General features: G+C 37.2%; 2 protein-coding genes across 2 annotated transcripts in view; one reads left to right on the plus strand and one right to left on the minus strand.

The window, feature by feature from the left end:
- Positions 1 to 24928, minus strand: part of LOC128474621 (polyubiquitin-C) — a 92233-nt gene that overhangs the window by 62492 nt on the left and 4813 nt on the right. The gene's annotated exons all lie outside the window — the stretch shown is intronic.
- Positions 1 to 24928, plus strand: LOC128474620 (uncharacterized). Its single transcript, XM_053456986.1, has 19 exons — positions 1 to 102; positions 1473 to 1611; positions 3278 to 3420; positions 5763 to 5880; positions 6431 to 6559; positions 7267 to 7478; positions 8589 to 8691; positions 10174 to 10251; positions 10770 to 10909; positions 12633 to 12786; positions 14914 to 14989; positions 15794 to 15883; positions 18396 to 18486; positions 19263 to 19355; positions 19817 to 19845; positions 20500 to 20588; positions 21978 to 22076; positions 23463 to 23557; positions 24678 to 24928. The coding sequence occupies exons 1-19, from the start codon at positions 40 to 42 to the stop codon at positions 24861 to 24863; spliced, it is 2127 nt and encodes a 708-aa protein (XP_053312961.1). The 5' UTR covers positions 1 to 39; the 3' UTR covers positions 24864 to 24928.

A 24928-nucleotide genomic window follows, 5' to 3' on the forward strand; every position in this document is an offset into this window, starting at 1 on the left:
GTTACCTAGTGACTGCTTCTTTAGTGACACAGACTGGATATGGCAGCCACTGTCAGCCTCCCGTGGATAGAAAAAGCAAGAGCTCAGATTCAAAACCTACAAGTAAGTGATAATAAAAAGGTCATAAAACATTGACTAATAAGTTTCCCATCTTGCCCTAAGAAATGGACTTCTACAAGACCTGACAGGCCATTAGGCTCACTGGGCAAATGCCTCACTGGTAGGTGCCCAATCTTGCCTTTCACATACCTTTACCACCACTTGTGCAGCTGATCGTGTCTTAAGTGGGGGCTGTTTGCTGGATACTTGTAGCCATGTGCTTTATGTATTCTAAGGGTTAAAGTGCCAGTTCCAAGTCTGTTTTAGAACCTCTGGGTAACTGCTCCATGTTATTGGTAAAGTATCCTATCCTGACTTACATGACTAAATTTATTGTGATTTAAGCGTTGTGTTGCTTTTTGAGAGGCAAGTTGATAGCAAATTGGGAGGGGAGAATAGATACAGAGTTGGGTACTTCAAATTCTAGTGGGTAGCCACAAGCAAAGACTTAGCAAAATCCACAGGGGACCTGTCTGACATCTGAGCGTACTTTTCTTAATTGTTCCCTGGTAGGCATTCCTGGGAATACTCCCCACTCCCCGTTCATTTCCTCTTTAAATGGGGGTGTTTCCCGCTATGTCAGCGAGACAGCCCATCGATGTCAGTGGGACCACCCATCGACGTCAATGGGCAGTCATGGCCGCGTCTCGCAAGAGAAGGCTCCGGGTAGCCTGGGCTCAGAAGTTTCCAGGTATGCTGATATGATCAAAGGACATCTGAGTGTAACAATGGGGTCCTGGGCTGGAATTAGTAGCAGGAAGAGAGATGAGTATGAGCATTTTACAGATCTCTGTACTCACCAAGAGTATTGTGTAGAGTTTTGGAGGCATTCTAGAGAAAGTTCAGTGAAGAGCTATTAAAATGGTCAATGGTTTGCAGAATAAAGTTAATATATATAATATAATATATAATATCAGTGCAAAACTCCAATGCTTACCCCAACAAGAAAGCCCATATAAATCGCAAACATGGAGTAAGGAGGTGAACATCAAAAGTTATATGCAAAAAAAAGTGTAATATTTCTTTTATTTTGAAAGATATCTCAATGGAAATATCCTCATATGCCCAAAGTAATATACTCACAAAAAATGAACAGCAAACGAGATCATTCTTGAGAAAGACATTGAGCTGAAATGTTGGAGGATCTCCCCTGTGTAGCTCTCCTGTCACTGGATATTTTTTTATTTTGTTTGCTGTTCATTTCCTGAATATAAAACAAGGCCGGCTAGGGTTTCATTCTTTACATGAGGAATAATGGGCAGACTACATGGGTCAAATGTTTTTTACCTCCCGTCAAATGAAATTTATTTGCTTTTCAAAGACTTACTTTTCTGTGATAAGAACTAAAAATACATGTGTTTTACCATGAGCAGGAATGGAAGGACTTCACCGCCAAACTAAATGATGCTGTTCAGCAACAGATGACTGAAAGCAATATTAATACCTTCACAGACTTGTCCGAATCAGAGAAGGTGTTTGTTCTGGAAAAGGCATCCAGAGCTTTGCATGCAGGTACTGTAATGATTAAACTACAACTAAATGATGAATGCTTTATGAAAAAAGAGAAACAGACTGAAAAATACCCTACTGATGACTAGGAGTGGAAAATGTGAAAATAAATTCACAAATCTGCATTTTATACTTCTGGTTTTATAGATCTTTTAACACTCCTTGGAAATTCAGCGAAACAGGGATTGCTTTTGGAAAGTGTCATCTTTACCCATGAATATATGGGTCTGACATGTAGTCTACAGTCAAGACCGGATTCACCAAATGGCAGACCAGGCATTATTTTAGGACCTCCATTGGAGGCAAAATGGATTGGCGCATAATCAGCGCACCTCGCCCATTTCCACAAACATTCCTTCCATTTTTGCTCTTACTTTAATCCGTTTCCAATTATTTCCTACTCACATTACGTGAGATCTTGGTAGTGTATAAGTTATAACCCTGTGAAAAGTTGAAAACCTTTCTAGTTCCTGATGTCAGAGAGAGAGAGTGAGTAAGATTCCTCAACATCGAACACATTATTTTTATAAAGACTACCAGTCTAATTGCAAATACCACTGCTATATCCAGAAGGACAGAAGCACAACTCACAAACATCAAAATGAAGGAGCTGAGGGAAGTGCCAAGATACACGTTGGGAGGCTGAATGGGAACTGACATGGGAGTAAGCACTTCTGTAATGAAGAGCTGGGTGGTGCAGGTGCAAACATAAAGGAAGTAAAATGATCCTTGCTTTAATGTGTCCATAATTACACCTACAGTTACTGTGCTATCATAGGAACCACTGGTGGTCAGGGGATGGCCGTCTGAGTATCATTTCCCAAGCAGTGTGGCATTTGATTAAATTAAGTATTGACAGAGGCTATGTTTTTATACCCATTTTGTGCTTATCAGTGGCACATTTCCTATCTATATATATTGCAGATTAAGTCAAGATTGTGAAGTGTTAATAACACATGTGAAAGTTAATTTAAAAATTGTCCTGTAATGTGTAATGTTCTTCAAATGGGCATGCATTCCTAAAACCAAAGGATGTTACTGTGAGAGAGAAAGACAAAAATGAAAAAAAGGAACTTAACCTTAATTGTATTATTTTCAATTATTTTAACATAGTTTATCATGTTGATATGTTTATTCCTGTTCTTAGTATACATGCAGGTACGTGTATGCATTTCAAATTATGTATAACGTTTCTAAACCAATTAACTAGTCTTTTTGCATCCAATTGAAATCTGCTTTTAAGAGTAAGAAAACCCATCTGCTTATAAACCTATTTGTACAGTAAACATGATGAAATCGTGAAAGGTTTGGGTTACTATAGTTTTAGTTTAATGGTGACACATCATATACAGTTGTTGAATAATAAGCAAATATTTACTCATCCACCATCTGCACTAGGTAAACATCAGGTAAGTAAGTTCTACAATGTATGTCCCCAGCACTGGTCGTTGTTTAATAGTTTAGCATTGTAATATTAAACAGATAACATAATAGTATATTTAAAGATAATAATAATAATGCAATTTATATGCCACAACATTATTTTTAGAAAAGGGCATGTAGTGTTTTTTTTGCCTAAAGGCTTTTTAACCCCTTCCAAGAGTACAACATGTTGCTTGTATGACGACAGTAGAATGGGCAATTATAAGTTAAACTATCTGTGTTCCAGGACAAGTTTACAGTGATGTGTCTGCACATATCAGCTCCTGCTTAGAAGAGAATATATACAACGATGTCGCTCATGAACTGCAGGACAGTGATATTTCAAAAAGTCATTCCGACTTAGTGGCAAGATATATTCAGGATGGAGTGGTAGGTGATGTCCTTTTAAACAATTCCATGTCAGATGCCTGGGTGGCATAAAATGTTACAGGGGACCAGGCACTGAGGTCACAAAGGGGATGCAGCATCTTCAGCGTTATAATTTGAAAAATATAGTTGTTTCCATAACAGAATCATAACACAAAGATGTTCTGTGTGCTGTCAGTGTGGCCTCCAGAATGATATAAAACATGGCATGATAGGGTTAAAGAGGGCCTGAGACCCAGCTCAAAGGAAGAAGAATGGGAACCAGAGAGAAACAATTTGAATTTCATTTATTGAACATCTTTTAACAAGGGAATGTAACATCTGGAGATTACCACAGATTATTTTCCTTAGGTTTTATGTACATTTTCTGTTTTTTGTATGTTCTCTGATTATTTTCGTATATGCACTGTGACCATTTTTTTTTCCGATTAAATACAAATTAATCAGTTTTGTGTTTGTGCTCTAATTTAGAATTTATAACTTTCAGTGATAGCCGGCATTATCTTATTATCAATTTCCTAATTTAGAAGTTTTACCTTTTTTTTTTTTTTTTTTTTTTTTTTACTAAATGGGTTTTTGTAGAGTTTGGGCCAGGGGGATGTAACGTGCCCCAGCCGGAAGATAGCCCCACAGGCACCTGGGGTGGAATTGGGGCTGGAGATCACACAACTGTTTTGTTTGTTGCTTGATAAAGAAAGGGGAGATAAGCTACAGAGTTTAACTGGGTGATTGGGTGACCACGAGATTCAGGGATACTGGAGCTGCTTGTATCTTAGATGCGTCGTGAGCCCTGAGAATATTATACCTGGAAAAGCAATGACAATCAAAGGAGTTGAGGGAGTGTGCCCTGCAGTGCCTATGACTAAGGTGTTGTTGCTCTGGGCCCTGCGGGGAGAGAGGCGAGTGAGGCTACTTTTTACACACACCCACAAAGTACATACAATATGACTTTAGATGAGATGCAATTCTGTGTACAAACATTTCATATATGTCTGACGACTATACAAGAAATTTGTAAAATGTGTTGAAAAGTTTGTCATTGAACATTATTACAGTATCACATAGTTGATTTAATTAATTAAGGGTTTGCAAGTATGCATATGTGACTTTTATCTTTACAAAGATGACACATCCATATAGGCAAATTAGTACCTTTTGTAGTAGTCTTTGACCAAAAAGAAAAACATTTTGTGTGTGTGGATCCTATTTGAAAGGCATTGCTATGGACCACCTCTCTCGTAAAATAATGTAAAGTAAAGAAAATCCTAAACTTTTGGTTAATGAACTGAGCATTCCTACTACCTTATGCACACTTACGCATATTTTATGACACCCTCTCACACCCCATTATGGGGAGGGGAACACCTTGAAACTGCAACTGGTGGCCAGTGAAACACAGCGTCCTAGACTACGGTGGCTGACATTTCATTGCGTTCAGTGAAAATCATAGCATTTATGTTTCTTTAGAATCTATTGAAAGCTACTTTTGTGACCACCTATTTTGTACTTTCCTAAAAACATTGCAAAAGCAGAAGAGATTCCAGCAAACAGCTCATGCTCCTAGCTTGGCCTTTGAAATAACATCTGCTTTAACATAATTATTATTTCTAGCTTAGCTTGATGGTTGATCTTGGATCTTCAACATATAATTTATCTCCTGCTGTCAGTTCAAGCCCCAGTAACTGCACTGTGATGCTAGAGGTACACCCTGAATGTATTACATTCCTCACACCACAGTTTCCGGCTGCTCGTAGTCTTATACAGTGATGGCTAACTGACATTGTGGACTGCAGTTTCTGATTAAATTCAACAATTCCAAAACTTGTGAACGACTTTAATCACAGAACAGTACCACATCACTAGAGATCCCGTGGGCTGTCTCTTGTAAATATAGGGTACTCCTGATCATGTAATGGCATCATCACTGGTGTCAGTGTAATTAATTATTCTTAATTCTCTTTTTATTCAATGTTTTTTTGTAATGTTTATTGAAATATTTTTTAAGAAGTATCCCCCCCTCGTTATCAGTCATCTCCCTATGTGCTGATCATGGGTAGGGATGATGGGGGATCCAGCAGGGACAGCTGAGCTTTACATTTTTGTGAAGAATTGAAGATTCATATGATGCAAAACTACCCTCTTCAAATTGCTTGCTATCTTTTGCATTACTTAAAATATTAGAACATATGCTGTGTAAATAAGGACTTCTATGATAGGTATGATAGATATGGTAAAATTGACTGTATATATAAAAAATATTGATTAATATACAGCTATTAGTGAGTGGTCCATCTAAAACATACCTTATTGTTATCTCATTGCATTATACTGTATATGTTACGCAGATTAGTATACTGGAAAAAAGGCCTGGATTGAAGGTGAAACTGCATGCGCTTTTTAACCAGCCCTTGCCTGTTGCTTTAAGAGCCATAACATGGAGGCTGCATCTTTCAAACACAAAAGGTAGGAAAACCAAATAAATGTAAGGGTGTAACGTTGTGTCTGCTAACACACTTACCTCAATATATGATTTACGCAACTATAAGCATACTTGGGAACTATACAGTGACTCACAATTGGCTCTAGTACTGGTTATTATGGAAACTATGACTTTTCATTAGTTAAAGATACACTTAACTGAGTCACCTGCATTCAAGCAGGGATATCAACCATGACATAATCGTTGCAAATGCACAAATGTGGAGTCTTTGACATGATAACAGCAGTATAGAATAGTCAGGCCCACCTTTAATATTGATTGGACAAGCATTAGCTTGCGACCCCTTATAGTGTTCCCCCCTTTGGCCCTGCTTCAAAGACAGTCCTGAGAATAGGAGGGAGGCAGTCACTGTGTGACCCTGAAAATATTTTACCCTTAGGCCCTTAAAGTGGGGGTGTTCCCAGGCATAGTTTTTTTTATTAATAGTGTCTTCTTTACGATAGTTAATAATGCCTTGATTGGTCAACTGTTATCTTAGTCGTATAATTATAACTTAAAGTACACCTCTATTAGCACGTATGGAATATCTGACACAAGAGTCCATGAACAAAGCCAGATCTGTTTTGGATGGGGAGATTCTACTGCAGTGCCAGGCTCTGCTTTCCCAGGAACAAACTTGTCAGCGCCTTAAAGATATCAAATGTAAGTATCATTAAAACGTAATCTACTTTAAATTAGACCTGTCACCATATACATGATGTCCCTAGTGAGGAAGTTTTTTTTTTTTTTTTTTTTTAAATGTAGCTTTATCCTAAAAAGCAAACATGCACTGAGGTTTTCTTATGTGAGGTATATCAAGCCATATGCTACCCATATAGAGAATTGTAGCTGGATTGCAAAATAATACTGTATGTATTATTGGCAATTAAGAACAAAGTAGATGTTTTTGAGATAAAGGACATTGATAGAATAAAGTTGGGTAATTGTATCTGGTTCTTCTTTGACCTGGAAAAAATATATATTTTCTTCCCAAGCAAAAAATGTTTTCCTCCAGAGGCAACTCAACATTGGCACTACTTCACAATAATAGCGCTTACAGTGGACCAGGGCACGTCTAAGCATGGCAGAAATGTCAAAAACTGACATGCGGCAAACATGGCATCCTATGAGAGATTTAATGTCACTGAGCTCTTCAGCATGACCTATTCTACTGGCAATGTTTGTCTATGGAGATGGCTGCCTAAATAATTAGGAGTGTCCACAAACATTTGGTCACATAGTGTGTGTATATATATATATATATATATATATATATATATATATATATATATATGGTACATACATACATAGTGACTAGTCTACCTACACATATAATATACTATAAACCATAAATGTGTTTTCTTTTATAGACTCTGACAAGATAATGCGCAATGTGCTTTCATACTACCACAAACATAAGCACATCAAGGGAAGACTTCTTGTAACCAACTACCTCCTCCTTGTGCCCCTGATTCAAGCAGTCATGGAGACTATGAGCCCCGACACCTCCCTGGTCTCTATCTCTGCTCTGTTGGTTGAACAGTATATCACATTTATGGACTCAAGACCTTCAATCATGCAGGTAACTGTTTGTTTTACTCAATGATTCCGGAATGTTTTAGGGATCTGTAGGTTACACATATTGTTAACTACACATACAACTCGTCAAAAAATCATTCAAAAACATTGAGGTCCACATGACTAATAAATTATCCTACACTGGGTGGACACCAAAGTCTCTGCATCTGATGGGACCTGTCACAACATCTCTTGCATTTTATTTATATAGTACTGAACATAAGCCCTAGGCTATAAATTCGCACTGTGGCTCCCTCATCTAAGGATCATACTTTCTTCTTACAGTACAGGCAAAAAGACTGAAACCCTCATAAATTAAACAGGTTTATGCATAGATGGCTTCTGAATGTGTCACCGTCACTGTTATAACTAATGCGCTGACACAGTCACAGTATTAAACTAACAAAAGCTTGGTGTTTTTTAAGCCAAAAAGTATATTTCACTGCTTCAGTGATTTATGAATCCATTTATTTCCAGCTTGCCTTCAGTAATTACAAATTTAATCTTCTAGAAAAACCCAGACTGCAAAACTTAGTTCATAAACATTTAATCAATATTGGTAGAAGATTTGTAGCATTGCAGTTTGGGAGCTAAGCTGTTTTCAAATAAATTTGAAACTTTTATAGCATTAACTCAATTTCTAAAGCTGTACAGATACAAAAAACTTAATACAAGGGGAATATCAATGGATCCAGAGGGGTATGTCACTAGCTCCCCAGTCTGATGGTTACAATATTCTGTACGAATAATGATGACTAGCTCATAGACCCCAAGGTCTGCAGGTATCCATACTCCAGAATCCCAAAGGACTTCCATTCCAGAATAGGTCTTGCTGAGTTCCTAGTGTATTTTATATGTCTAATAACTCAGGATTTGCTCTATGTGGAAAGAAAATGTAGGTATAACACACAAGAGAACCATCCTACCACTTCCCTTTTGTTGTATAATACATATTTTTGTTTAGTTGTAGCTACACTATGATGTTATATGCCACTTTTATCTCATTATGATTGACTTGGCGATAGGGAAACACGTTTTTCAAAGCCCTTTAAACTAATGTATTACTTCTATGGTATTATTAGCTTTTATATCACTTTCTTGGTGTTTACCACAGGATTCATCAGCTGATACCAGAATATTCATGGAAACGGCACAGTTATTAAAGAAGCTTGATTCAGATTTGGCACAAACTATACAGAGCATTTATACATCACAAGGTTGGTCTACAAACACTGTCTGTGCAAACAGATAGAGTTCTATTTACAATTACGGTACATGAATGCATTTAAAGGGACAGCCAGGATCATTTTTTCATTTATCAGCAAGGTAATCTATTTGCTTAACTGATTCCTGTCTTTCAACAAAATAAGCCACAATTCAGTCAAGAAAGTGAATATGTTTCCAAGAAGCTGAGATGACTTCAGTCTGTACATGGATAATTGGTTCACACACCCACTAGGAACTTTCCACTAAGAAAATAGTTCAGGATTGCTTGGAGGTATGAGGGGCCAGGTAGCGCTGCAGGGGGTATATAAGTACTCTGCAGGGCCCATTGAGGTTTTAATGGGCGTCTTTAAATTTTAGATTTCATTAAAAATACGTCTAACTGTTCCTTTTACCAAAAATAGTACCATATCATATTTAGTATTATAAAAATATAAGATAGCTATCCGTCATTAGGGTGACTACGTCGGCCATGTTTTCTAGGACATGTATAATTGTTACATATGGCTGATCAGCCCAGGTAACGTGCTGCCCTACAGTATGTGGGATGTATAGACTTATGGAAGGGAACCAGTTATTCACATATACATCTCCTATACTGCAGGGCAGCAATATGTAAAAAGTACCGTATATGTGTCCTGAAAAACATGGCCAATGTGGTCACCCTATCTGTCATTCATTTAGAGCTGATTATACTATAATGTCTTTGTTGTCAGACTTTTTACAATAAAGCCGCAAAATAATTGTTTTAAGAGGTAAACATAAACAATAACTGTATAATTATAATATTAAGTGTCCCCATTAATTACAATCCAGTTTGGATTTCTCCAAAAAATGTTAGTAACTTATGAATCAAACCCATGTACATTAAAGTGTACCTTAGTGTTGAGCAGCCCCTCCTGCCACACAAGTGTCTTAATTTAAAGTGTGTCCGGAGAAGGCTTTAAATTGCTTGCTTACTTAGATTAAAATGCAGTCAAGTCCCATTGATAAACAATATATCCAAAATAAAGAAGCAGAGGCTCAGCACTCAAATGGTAAGGTGAGTTTATAAACTCGCCTTACCACTTGAGTGCTGAGCCTCTGCTTCTTTATTTTGGATTTATTGAAGGACTTGGTGGTCCCCTGGCTCGTGCACCATCTCACTACTGAGTGCTGTATTCCAACCTTTTTTCTGTGTATGATAAACAATATAGGCATCAAAAATTTGCTAGGACTCCCCACGTTTGGGGTACTTTGACGCAGTGGTGGGCTGAGCAATATAGTGTGACCGGATCCTCAATAGTTATGCCTTAGGTGTTTTTTGAATTAACCTATCTATGTTTAATGATCATTCCATATATTGTGATGCAGCTGTTACACTAACACTTAATTCCAGGGCTCTTCTTAGTTAGCTATGAATTGTCTGCATTGAAGAGTTGCAAAACTGTTGAGTGTTCTAAACAAATTTTATGTGGTTGTGTTTTCTTCCACAGCTAATAAGCTCCCACAAGAGGCCTTGTTACTGGGAACACACAGGATATTACAGCCCATTCTCCAGGTTTTGTTTGTTGGTATGACATCATCAGTAACTTCTTGATTAATTGAATGGGTTAAACAACACTTAGGAATCTAATACAGCTAAAAACAAGTAGCAAAAGGAAAGCTAGTGAAGGCTCAAGAGTGAATGGAGACTGTTATCTGGTTATCATTTGATGTGAATTACAGGTCAGAGCCTAGCCAGACGCTGCAAAAAGTATCAATGGTGTTTTGATAGTAGTAATAGTTCAGTGGCCAGTATGCATTCTTTAACATCTTGACTGCAGAGCCCATCATTTTCTTTATTTACTTATAGCATTGCTGCATACTTCACTGCTTATTCTAGGGTTTATATTAATGTTAATTAATTTTTATTATTTTGGCATCACTTTCCTTATCTGAATTAAATTTAGTGTTAAGCAAAAGCTTTTGAGATCATCCTTTCTTAAGTCTTGAAAGTTATTTGTCAAATAATAAAAAAGTGCAAGGCTGTCCTTAACAATATTATACAAGGTGCAAACATTTCTTGCCATGTTATCATGTCTCACTTCAGGTTATCTAAACATGAACACTCTAATGTATGTTTGGGACCAATACATTATTGGACTTGATGAGCCAGTGTATAATTGCCTGCCTGCTTTCAGCTTGGCTTTCCTTATGTTACTGCGGGAACATTTAAGTGCCTGCACCTCGGTAAGTGCTTAATTGTAAAAAGAATGTACACATCCTACATTAAATTAAACCCCACATCAAAAGAGAATTATGACAAGATCCATATTGTAGATTGTATAATAGGTAGGATATTAACACCTAAAATAAACTAAATATTTTTGTTCTGCTATATATGACAATGGAAAGAATGCAAAGGCAATCTGAGATAATGGGTAGTAAAAAAAAGACCCAAAAGGTGATGGAGTAGTTTGGCTGTGCTGTGCTGGAGTTAGGGGCCTCAACTGGACTTTGGAGCAGTGGAAACATATTCTCTGGAGCGGTGAATCATGCTTCGCTACCCGGAAGTCTGATGGACGAATCTGTGTTTGACGAATGCTAGAACTCTACTTATCCGAATGCATAGTATTTACTGTAAAGTTTGGAGGAGGAGGAATAATAGTCTGGAGCAGAATGTTTCAGAGTTTGAGCCCCTTAGTTCCAGTGAAGGTTAATGTTAATGCTAGAGCATACAAAGATATTTCAGACAATTGCATGCTTCCAGCTTTGTGGCACCAGTTTGGGAAAAGTCATCTACTGTTCCAACATCACCATGCCCCTGTGCACACAGCAAGGTCCAAAATGGTTTCATGAGTTTGATGTGGAGAAACTCAAGTGGCCTGCACAGAGTCCTGACCTTAACCCTGTAGAACACCTTTGGGAATAATTGGAAAGCTGACTACAAGCCAGGCCTTCTTGTCCAACATCGGTGCCTGACCTCAAAAACTCTTTTGGCTGAATGGGTACAAATTCCCACAGAACTACTCCAAAATCCTGTAGGAAGCCTTCCCTGAAAAGTGAAGGCTATTATAGCTCCAAATGGGGGATGGGCAACTCTATATTAATGCCCATGGTTTAGGAATGGGATGCCCAACAGGCTCATAGGTGTGATGGTAAGGTGTCCATATACTTTTGGTGTATGTTAGATTGCAAGATTAGTTTTGGATTCTGGGGTTCTGTTCAAACAGCTTACAAAATGTTTTAGTTTAATACACTAGTTTCAGTAGCATTAATGGGTGATTGAGCCATGCCAAGTTTCTCCTTTTGCTATAAGAAAAAGTTGCTGTCCACTTGTGTCACATGGCAATTTTCCAGGACAAAAATGATTGGGGCAATTTTTTACATTGTTAAAGAATTATTTCTGTGGAAGCTTTTAATGCTTTATTTAGTTAGGAAACTATTATATTCAGCAGAGCATGGGTCAGCATCATAAAGAAAAATAATTTGATTGTACGTAAAAACATTGGTTTAGTCTGTCCATATTTCAACGTCTACAAACCTTACTTGATCCTTGACCTTGTTTTGTATTAAGGGTTGTCTTGTGTTTATCACAATTTCTTCACTGTGTTAACTTCTATTGCTTCTGCTCAAAGGGCATTCAATATATCTCCAGCATTACAGTAAAGTAATACTCTAATTGACACCTAAGCTCCTTGCCCTCTACTTTTGGACTATGACCTATCCAGATACGTTTGCTCCTGAAATGTGCTTCCTTCCCGTTCAGTTAAATTTTCTTACATATCTGGATAGCTCTCACATCTTCAAATCCAAGTAATTATAATAAAAATAATTGAATATAAAGAAAAAAATATCTTCAATATGTGAATTCAGTAAATGAGATTATTCCATCCAAAAACCCCAATTATGCAATTTATTCTCTATTCTATGCTGGATATATAATTTAGTAATATTTAACTTTTTTTTCTAGCATCAAGAACTGGAAATAATGTTTAAAACACAAGGACCTACGTTATCTGTTCAGGAGTTTCAGACAATCATAAACATGCAATTTTACAGTGACCTCTATGGTTTATTGAATAAAGGAGAAAGTAGCCAATACCCAGTGCATGATCCAACACAAGGTCAGTAAATACAATTCATTCTTTTTGAGGAGGAGAGGTCGTCCACCATTAATTTAAATCCACATAGGTAAAACTCCACAGAAACATTACTGATGCACAATTTTAAGCATTCTTTCCATTATAATCAGCAGTAGCTGCACATACCTCCATTCAGATAGAGTTGGGGGGGGGGGGGGAGGTAGCTTGCCTTAGGCTGCTTGTTTGTTTTTTTTAATATGGCCATGTTAATAATTATAGTATTTGCTCGATTATAAGACGACCCCGATTATAAGACAACCCTCCAAAATTTGAATACTATTTTAAGGAAAAAAAATAAGACTACCCTATAGGCAAAATGTTTTACTAATAAACAATAATTCACATGTTAACTATTTTTTCATATTTAATAAAAACTATGATTGAGAAAAATGCAGTTCTTGTTTTTATTTCCTTTTATTTGCCAAGCTGCCCCCCCCGTTATGCACATCTGCCCCCAGGCTTGTCACTCTGTCCCCCAGATATGCCTTATACTACCCCTATATGCTGCTTTGTCCCCTTGAAATGCCCCCCGTGCTCCAGACTCCTTGTTCTCTAGTGGGGGACATCTGTACTTCATTGGTTGATGGCAGACGAGCCCCTTGGTTGATGCCAGAGGAGGACCCTTAACTCCTGACGGCGAACCTACGGATTTCTGTTTTCTTCAACCCCTGTGATGCTGCGTAGATAAGGTAGGCTAGATGGGGAAAGGACCAGGGAGATTAGCAGACGAAGACAAACACGGAGATTCTTCGTGTTGTGTGTCTTTGTCTACGTTTTGCCGCTACTTGAACAACGGAAACGCACTATTCGTGTTTGTTTTCATGTTCGCCCGAAAACAAATGCACAAGTCTAGTCTTGCCCACCGTCCTGCAGCTCAGTTTCAGGGTCTTTGCAATCTTCTTATAGCATAGGCCATCTTTATGTAGAGCAACAATTCTTTTTTTCAGATGCTCAGAGAGTTCTTTGCCATGAGGTGCCATGTTGAACTTCCAGTGACCAGTATGAGAGAGTGTGAGAGCGATAACACCAAATTTAACACACCTGCTCCCCATTCACACCTGAGACCTTGTAACACTAATGAGTCACATGACACCGGGGAGGGAAAATGGCTAATTGAGCCTAATTTAGACATTTCCACTTAGGGGTGTACTCACATTTGTTGCCAAGGTTTAGACATTAATGGTTGTGTTGAGTTATTTTGAGGGGACAGCAAATGTACACTGTTATACAGGCTGTACACTCACTACTTTACATTGTAGCAGAGTGTCATTTCTTCAGTGTTGTCACATGATATAATAAAATACTTACAAAAATGTGAGGGGTGTACTCACTTTTGTGAGATACTGTATAAAGAAATTATGGTACTGTCTTAACCAGTAGTGGATGTACTTTTGTACAAAATGTGAAATTTTTTTAAAAAATGTGAATTGCATACCTCACAGCCACAGCCCAGTAAGCTGCGTGTCTGTGTTAAGCAGCCATCAGGCCCCAAAGACATTAACACGGCCTCAGTGCAGCTCGGCCAGCCCCTGCACAGGCAGGCTATTTTGGGGTGGCACATGAACTCAACCATGCAATAAAACATATGGGACTGGTGTGCAGATATTTCCTCGGCTTCTTTTTATTCCCAGTCTGGCCCTGCTCCGGAAGTGAGGATGCAGGTGTGCGAAGTTCCCAAAGAGGAGTAGGGCAGGCTCACAGCCAAGAATGATGCACCCCCCATTTACAATGTTATCCTGCATATGGGGCTTAGTTATTCTGAAGCTCACAGTGTGCTGCATTGTGTACCTAGTCCTGGGCTCCTGTCCCTTGATGCTCCTGTTTCTGATCCCTGGACTGTCTCTGGATTAACCCTTTGTTTCCTGTCAGCTCATAGTCTGCCTGCATCTGGAGTCCTTTATGTGCCACTAGTGCCTAACATTAACTGAGAATGCAGTAGATGTAAGCTTAGTAAAGCAAATGAGGCTGAAACAATGTGCATATTGTTATTTTATCACAATAAGTGTAATTTAAAAAAGGATGGGTTACCTTTTTTTTCTAGGTCTATATTAACAATGTAAAATATTATAGGAACAAATGCACTTATACTAATAGATAGTTTGCTTTCAGCCTTTTCCCAATGGAGTCATTTTTCGAAAGCTACAATTCTATCAAGAACTAGACCACAAGACAGAAGGAGAGCAAGGTAAATGCAGTAAAGGTTTAGAAACAAACAAAAAAAATGTATATACAGTATATCCTTGATGATCCTTAGTCATAAGTCATAACCTAGTGTGATGATTACAGTTGGGTCTTTTCCCAAGTATGTTACTCTGAGATCGAGGAGATGAAGGCAGCAAAAACGAGGAATGGTCCAAGCCTGGCTTGTGGAGTTAAAGAATGAGCCAAGACAAATATCTCTGTGCACACAGTTTGTATTTACCACTTCTCCCAGCTCGAACTATGCTCCTATAAAACTGGAACACTTATGTCATATTTTGATCAGAGGAATGTCAAGATAACCATTTAAAGTTGAGAAACAATGACCATAGTAGTGTTAATAACCAGAATAAGGAATCTGCACACTCCAAAGGAACCCAGGTGCTTAACTGTGCCTGGAAGGGCCAACTCCCCAATAGTAGTGTTAAATCTTGTAACTATACATTGAGATCCTGAGAGTACCCTGTCAGCAGGTTGGAGGTATTAAAGAGACAATGTTATATCCCCCCTGTAACTTATGCAGTAGAACACCATGAGAAAGTGAGAAATAAGTATGGCAAAAGGGCAGAAACCTTAGTATCCTAGAGACCAAGTATTATGACACAAAACCCTCATACACTTAGTATGGCCAAATAACACTTACTAATGTTTCAATGCATGTACTCGTTGACTGAGTAAAGAAAATATAAAAAGGCTTCACCCCTTTAGTGAAGTGTTTGCCAGTACTGTCAGAATTATCACAATGTCATCCATATCTCTTAATGTTTTCCTAATGGCTATTTTGTTGAAGAGAGGAAAGAGAGATGATTAAGAAACAAACAGCAGAAAGGCAGCAAAAGGAAGAAGAAATGAGACAACTTAGAGAAGATGACCAAAAAAGGTATACAATGTAATAATAGGGAAAACCTAATGGAAATGTATATGTTTTGTTTGTGTATTATATATTTATTTTTTAATTAACTTGGTCCAATAAACCATCTTTATGTGACTACTCAGCTATCACATTGAGCTTTTTGGTCCTTATTTTCTAATAAAGTAGTTTCCACCATTGGTGTTAATTATTTGGGGAGCTCTATCCCTAGAAAAAGATGTCAGAAAACTCTACACAGAAAACTACTGCAAACTCATATTTGAATATGCAAACATTAACACTGGACATATCAACCATAGTCAAGTAGACTCACATTAACAACACACAAGCAACTTCCAGATTCATTAACCCATGAGTTGCTATTGATGTACAAATGTGAGTTGGAACACAGTTCCACCTCCCCAAAATAAACAAAAACATAAAATAATATTTAACAATTCATTGCTACTGCTACTAAAATGATGTAGAACTGATATAAATTAAAAAGCCTTTATGAATTGTGTTCCTTGAAGCCACTGATTAGATACATGCACAGAGATGGTTCCTAAGATTTGCCCATCCCTTGTCACAGCTAATAACTGTGTTTTGTGAGAATTCTCTGACACTAACTCTTTAAATTGAGAATTGATTGTTGCATTTAATCTGATCTCCTCATTTGTCATTTAGACAGAATCAAGATAAAGAATAATGTCAAGACTTTACAGACATCATTTAATAAGAAATGTAATTTAGGGGAAAACATGCTCAGATTAAAGAGCCTGATGTAGTTGGTGCCTCAAAGCCATAAACTAAGAGCCTATTTGGAAAAAAAATGTAATGTAGCTAAGTGGTGTCTGATTTAATAAACATAGCCTAAACATTACTTTAATACTAATCCGGTTATGAGATATAAGCATTATTAATAAGTGGTGGTATTTGGCACAAAACATATAGAGGTATTCATCCCATTTCTGAGACATAAATCATCGACCATGTGTCAAAAGCCAAGTTTTTACGTTTTCTAAAAAAAAAAAAAAAAAAAAAAAACATTGGTTATGTAACATTAGACAGTAAATGCCTAAGGATGCACTAAACACATTTTTGTGCATTAGTGAAGCAACTATTAGTTATTATGGTTACCATTATTGTTATTTCTAGCTGTTAACAGACCACTTGTTTTTGAAATGTTGTTATTGCAGTAATTTCTTCTTGTTCATCATGACATCCTATAAATACCAAGAAGCACTGAATGAGTTTGGGTACATAAGATGGGAAAAAGATCTGTATAGTGTTTCTCTAAATCTTTGCTTTATTTCTCTATTATTTATGAGAATCTCGACCTTTATCGCTGATGGCAAATCAGTATTTTAGCTTAAACTGAATCTGTGAGTCCCAAGGTTTCAAATGGCCAAAGAGGGGTACATTTTTAGGTGGTGAAGGCTTAGCGGCAGTATTTACCAATACTTTTTATGTAAATTGTTGCTGTCAGGGCCGGCCCTACAATGGAGCCGAGTGGGGCAATTGCCCCTGGCGGCACTTTTGAAGGGGCGGCACTTTGCCGCCCCAAGCGCTTTTTTTTTTAGCGGAGAAGAGAGAGGGGCGTCGAGTGGTTTTCGCTTACCCGCTCGGTGCCCCTCTCTCTCCTCTGCGAGCCCTCTAGCTCGGTGCCGGCTTGTAATGCTGAGCGCCGGAAGTGACGTCAATTTCCGGCACTCAGCATTACAAGCCGGCACCGTGGCAGAGCAGGGAGACTCGCTGCAGGACTGTTTAAAGGTAAGTACAAGGGGGGGATAGGGTAGATAATGGCGTCGGCGAAGTTTAAAATGACGCCCCCCCCCCCGACGTCGGCAGGGGGGGGCGTCATTTTAAACTTCGCCCCAGGCGCATTAAGTCTTGGGCCGGCCCTGGTTGCTGTTCAGAATACTGAGTAAGGTAGTTAAAAGAACAATGGTCCAAATCAATGAGCTCAGCTGTCCAGTTAGAGAGAAAAAAGAACGAGTAGTCAGCGATTTAACTCCAAGGGCACTTACTTCTGTATTGCATGTAATGCACTAATCGTTCAACCACACCAAAATGTGACTTTGTATCTCTTCACAACACTCACTATTTTCAATTAAAAATCAAATAAATAAATGTCAAATAAGATTAAATCAGCCATTTAAGATCAACCTAATTGGACAATTAAGTTCAGTTAAACTACATAAAATGTGTCCAGATTACAACAAACATTCTGAGCCACTAGAAAAAAAGGAGTGTCCGATGAGGAAAGAATGATGAAGATTTATGGTGATTGACCTATTGTCATCTTTGCATATTTGGTTCCTGCAACTGAAATGTAAAATGACTCTAGTTAGGTCATAGCTGTAAAATCACATATGTGAGGGTGTTACAGATTTATGCTTGTATTTCATATTGCATCCTGTAAAATGCTGCACTGTGTACTTCATTTGAAGGCAACATTTGTTATGTTCCATAATATTCCCATAAGTATATATTTTACTGCTCCCCTAAGCTAGTATTATTTTTGTACTCTATACCACAGACGACAAGAAGATGAGCTACACCTGCTTCTTGAAGACACTAAGAGAAGGTTTGAAGAACAAAAAGCTCATCTAGAAAATCAACTAAAGCAGGTTTGGCAAAAAAAGTAGAGAGAGGAATATATTAAGATGAATATGTAGACCAGTCCTTCACTAGTCCATGTTTGTCACTGAACATTTGCCTGAAGAAATCACATCCACACAGGTTTCACAGAATATATAGCTACTGTGATTCTTTTTAAAAATATATATATTTGGATGTTATTGTTCCTGATTTAAGAGGCTATTAGAGAAACGCTGCTATTGTGATTTTTATTGAAAAGGTAGATTTTTGGATCATTGACAGTTCCAGAATTACCAGCTATTCTTTTTCCAAAAAAGAAAAAAAATCAAAGCCATTTCCGGGGCAGAAACTGAAATTAAACGGTAACTCGCCTGCAAACTTACTCTTGGGCAAAAAAACAGTTTCCATATCCCCAGGCTTTCATACCATTATTCAACCCAGTCTGAAGAGAGAGATACACGGGAAGCACATGTAGGTGCATTCCATGAACCTGCTATGCCCACAGCACAAACATGGCTTAATACAGTCAAGAGAGAAGCAACTGAGTCACATTATAAACACACACAGATAAGACCATGGAGTGAGTCGTGATATCTCAAAAACACACACTCACCTCTTCACTTTTGGTACTGCAAACTTTAACATATATCACACCACATGTCTTGACAGTAACTGGATTCAACATTCAAAGACATGGAACATAAAGTAAATGGGGACAAATGACAAATAGCCTACTACATGCCTGTGTGTGTTAAATGCCATACACTAACTACTGTTTATTTCTCGCTACCGTGAATACTGCTAGAAACAGCAAGAGAACTACAATATTCGTAAAGAAGCAAATGAACAAATAAGTGAATTAGAAGGTGAAATCAGGCGGTTAAAGCAGCAGAGAAGGGTAAGAACCAATAAAAATCAATGTAAACAGATTGCACTCCTAGAAGTTACCTTTTGTTCTCATCACACGTGTCCTGCCTTGTGTTAGTTACAGATCTCTTGTGAGCGGCTAATAAACTGGTCTTCTTGATCAGTAGTTCATATCTTATGTGACACTCTTCTTGTGTACATACATAAATATATAACCGTATAAAATATTTGCTTTATTTCGTCTCCAAATAGCAAGATGCTGTTCTCACCAATCACCATGCTTGTTCGCCAGTTCCATTACGGATGCCTCTAATAATGATATAGAATTGTAGGATACATAAGATTTTATCAATTTCCATATAATCTTCTTATTTACATAATTGGCAAATTATGAAACATTGTTTATAGAAATATATAATGGTGAATCTGATGAGAACATGTTATCAAGTACTTTGTAGTGTACTATACAGCATTTTTATTTATTATTATTAGGTATCTTCTGATGGATTTGCAGTAGAAAGGTAATACCTAATTTCTCTAATGGTATGTATTCCACCTGCTTCTATCTCCTTTTTAAAACCAAAGTCCTATTTCCTTTGCATATCTTTTTAAACCCTATATATGCCATCCATTGAAAAAACATATGCAGCCTTACATGTCCCATATACCATTTCATTTTATTGGTATTTTTTGGATTTAGAAAAGAGTACAATACTACTGTACGTGTTCTATCTTTCTTATCTCGTTTCACACTTACCAAATAAAATGCTATTGCGTTCATGTATACAAAGTGCCTTTTCTCTTTGGAATATTTTCTGTCTTAAAGTTTTTTGGTATGTATAAGATGTTCGTCTTTTTTGTATACAAGATAAAAAAAAATCCAACATAGTTTTTTTTTATTTTTAAAGTTTACTGTCCCTGACAGCCCTGCTAAAGAAGAATGCACCATAAGCTTCTGATACAAAATGCTTGAACTCACCTCAATTCATAAACATTTCACACTATCATGCTTTTAACATATTTATGTATGATTGCACTAATCATCAAATTGACATATGCCTTCTTTTGGATCAAGAATAGGAAAGTTAGGTAGAAGGGTTGAACTTGATGGACTAAGGTCTTTTTTCAACTTTATGAACTATGTGACTATGTATATATGCCTTTATTTTTTTTAGCCTTTCAGCTCCCCCTCCTTCTGTTAACTCTCAGAATTCCAATCCCAGGAAGTCACCAAATCCTCCAACAACACCAAAGCAGGCAGCGGGTTGGTATCTGTAATGTACATTTCATGTGTAGCTAAAGCATGCTTTATTTTGTAGTGGTTTGATCTAAGAAGGAAATCCCTGTTCAATTCGTAAGAGAAAGGTGGCCTCTCACTGTCATTCCTGAATTTAGAGCGTGAATGGTAGTGACATCTCTCAAGACTGATCTTGCAGTCTCCCTCACAAGCGTACCAATATTTGGATAGGGCCCTATCAGCATAACAGATTCCCCACTTAAATTTCACGGGTGTACTGAAGCTGAAATCCTACATATCTGATTTTAAATGACCAATCCAACAACACCAAGCTAGTAGTTGCAGACACTACATCTGATCTAAATTTAACTAATGCAATATTTAAGTATACATTGAAAACCAAATTGCGGTCATGGAAAATAAATACTTTTTTACGTATTTATTCTTTAAGATAGCTTTATTCACATTCTAAGCTTTCATGAAGTTCTTTGCTGTGTTTGCCTAACTAACTCCACTGGAAGGTTATTTCATCTACAACTCATTCTGAAGCACAATTTTCGCACATTAGAATTGTCTTAGTCTTCTGCTTCGTAACTTCAAATTATACTCTCTAGCTCCTGTAATACTGTTTTTTATAAAGAAATGTAAGCCTTGGGCTTTATTTATTATTATTAATTTTATATTATTGATCTATTTAGAGAGGGAAGATGTGATGGATTCCGCCATAAAAGGTGAGGCAAGATGTCCCTTAAGACATACCGGTACATTCATGTTAGGCTGGTCTGACATGATCTTCCATGAGAGACCTTCTGTGCTCCCCTTTACGTACACTGGTACCGCATAAGCAATTTCCAGTCATTAGGGGCTGTGCCTGATGATAAGAACTGAGTAGAAAGTTTAGTGAGCATAGACATAGACTCACAGAATATCATTAAATGCAACCCATTTGGTTTTGTTCTTGCCACAGCTTGCTTTGAAAGCACAATGTAAATAATTATGTACAATGTCTACAATACTCAGCCCCCTACTATAAAAAACAAATGATTAGGTGATACCTAAAGGATGTTTTAAAGACCGATGCCAACTAGGCTGTTTTCTCTTCTGGTGTGGCTTTAGTTTGCCTAGTTTTTTGTTTACATTACCTTTGTTTACTTTTAAAGTCTGCTATTTTCTGTCTTTGTTTCCTATGAGCCAGTTATGTTTTTATTTTTTGTTTTTTACAAACTATCACTCCGCTAGAGATACCAATAGGTTCTCTTTTCCTATTACTGGCCAATTGGAACTAATTAGAATTGTTATATATAAGAATAAAGGTTTAACATAAAGAAGATTAAAAAACATTGAGACAAAATATTTTTAATAAAAAAAATCATACATTAACACTGTCATCATTAATGCCGTTATGTTTTACTGCAGAGCCAGATAACACAGCTACCGTTAAAGAAGCAAAGGGGAAAACCTCAAATACAGCGGCCCTTCATTTGCTAAACGCAATTATGATGTCTGCAGATTTAAGTAAGGTTATCCAGGTTAAATGACATGAGTTTTTGAGTTGTTGGTGTCTAGATACATTTTAATTTATATGGTTAAATGCATTCACCTTTTTGTAGTAAAGGTGATTCCTCTTAATTTGTCTTGGCCTGAGCAGTAGATGGACTGCAATTCCTATGATCCTCTACTTGTTCTATTCTATATCTATGTTAGAGTGTGTGTGTGTGTCATATTCTTAGACATGTCCATACTGACGTGTATTTGCATTTTTTATTTTGCTTGCTATATACAGGGTTATTCTAGTAAGGAAAAATACAAATATATTGTTCTAGTGACACACAGTGGCCATATGAGAACATTACTGTATTGTATTATTATTACTGTTTATACTTAATATATTTTAATGCTAACGAATACCAAATGAGGCCAGCTTTGTGCTTTATAATGATGCCAGACATGAGGTTAAAGAATATAAAGGTTACTCTAATTCAGGGCAAGGGAGGGATGGCACATACTGCCCCAGGGGTTTGTTAAAGCAGAGTAGCCCCCTGGTCTGTGACCCACCATCAAGTAACTAACACACACATCTCATATTAAAAATTATTTACCCTATCACACACCCTACGTCTCCATCACATCACATGAGCATGCCTGGATACTTTCTTTAAAAATAGCAGGTGTGGCCACCATAACACCGTGTGGTTATGTGACGTTCTGTCACGCGTCCTTGCTGCGACATTATGTCACTCCTGTCTCCTAGAGTGGGAAGGTCCAAGTCAAGCCAGCCCTTTGTAAAGAATGTTGGACCAGCTCGGGTGGGGGGTATTCATTTCTAGTGCATATAATAAAATCTTCTGTTTATAATGGCTGGTAATCACACAGAAACACTGTTGCTTCTTGGTTCCATATTCCGTGAATGGCGTTCTGATATGGTTGCAATTGTAAGTTGCCCCCTAGTGTTGTAGTGTAGTATAAACATGTAGAATACTCTGAAATAACTGTTGTTCTTGAACCAAGGTCAACAACATATTTTTTGTGATTTTATATCACTTCAGAGACCCTCTATTTAGTAGCAAAATAGATCACCATTATTCTTTAACAATAATTATAACACTGCTTATCATGACCATAAGCATCACGGTGGTTAAAACAAATCATGTGGTAAAATAAAACCAACTGTGAAATGATTCACATTACTGTCCTAATGTCCTAAAGCTGTAGACACTCTATAAAACTATTTCCAGTAATTTAAAAAAAATCTCTGCTTTATTAACTTCTTGGGAAATCCCTACAACCCACTTATTTTACAGAACACATTCTCTGTACCATAGATTATTGAAGACTGGGCATATTTAAATTATATTCACTTAAACTATATTTATAACTAAGTTTTTTTGTCTCATTTTCAAGTTATTAACGGCCAAAGTACTGAGGAACGAGACACATTAAATGAGATGACTAAGAAGCACCTGAAAAACTATAAAGAGGACATTAAGAATGCAGAGGTAATTTGTATGAATAAAGAGTTTCTCACATTAGCCATCACCTAAAGATTTATTTTCAGCTATATAAAAATGTATCGCCATAACATACGTTCAAAATATGTTAAATCTGTTTATGTTTTTTGTTTGTCAAAGCTGGGGGCTCTGGCACAAACTGACCAGGCTAGCATATCAGATCTCTTTTTAATTGTTACATTCGTATTGCCATCTATCTTAACTTCCCTGACATAAAACTTATCTTTTAACCAAGCACATGTCATCGAGGCATTTAAATAAGTTTTTTCCTCTTCTTCGAAGAGAGAAAATTATCTAAAGGAAGATGTAGCGTAAATGTTTTACATAAGTGTAGTAGATAATTAGAACAGACTGCGAGTAGAAATGGTAAAGGCTTACATGGTGAGAGAATTTTAACATGCATGGGATAGGCATATTGGCACCCAGAATCTAAGACTAGCCCAAGGATTGATTAAGGTTTAAGGCTTTACAACACACAAAAATTGACAGACTAGATGAGGCACATTGTTATCTGCCTTCAAATTCTGCTTTTCCATAAAAAGAATCTGACAGCTTTATTGCATTGCCTGCTTACCTTTATGTCCTCCAAAATAACTAGTCCTTAATCTCTCCTCTGTTTCTGACAGAACAGTGCCCCCGATGCTTTATTCTGCCTTGGGATCTTTATGTCCCAAGTGCATTATTTTACATTTATCAACATTAAACCGTGGTTCCCACATTCTTGCCATTTGTCTTGTTCCAGCAGGAATATACATCATTCCGTTAAGACCTTCTGTGATGTTACTTTACATTTATTCTTAAGAACTTGCTTTTTATTTTTTGCAGGCTGGTTTAATTTGGTGAAATGGCACTAGTATTCTTGACTTTCCAATAATACAAAAATTTGGTCTAAAAATTCCCTTTAATACACTACATGTATTCTAGCCAGTGTAACAATTGGGCATCACTGCCCCTTTTAAAAAAAAAAAAAAAAAAAAGTATGGAAAAATATTAGGAGGGATGATTTTGGCAAAAGTAGATGCAACAGGCTACCTCAAAATATTTCCGTTTCAATAACATTATTTTGGAAGCAAATATGTTTTGATAGGGTTTTGATGTTATTTTTCAGATTGAAGTATTTGGACATGAGCTTGAACTAAATGAATTGGGCAATGTGAAAGAGCCGGAGAGGACAGCATTAGCAAAGAGATTAGCCCTAGCGACAGAGAGAGGAGTAGAGGCCCGTTACACTGCAACACTAAAACCACGAGAAAAACAGCTTATGGACACAGTTACCTACACAAATGCAATTTGACATCAATTAGATCGTTGTTGTACATACTCTGAATAAAAGCTTAAACGAATAAAAATGTAATGAAA

Source organism: Spea bombifrons, chromosome 2 (assembly GCF_027358695.1).
Source record: "Spea bombifrons isolate aSpeBom1 chromosome 2, aSpeBom1.2.pri, whole genome shotgun sequence".
Taxonomy (NCBI): domain Eukaryota; kingdom Metazoa; phylum Chordata; class Amphibia; order Anura; family Pelobatidae; genus Spea; species Spea bombifrons.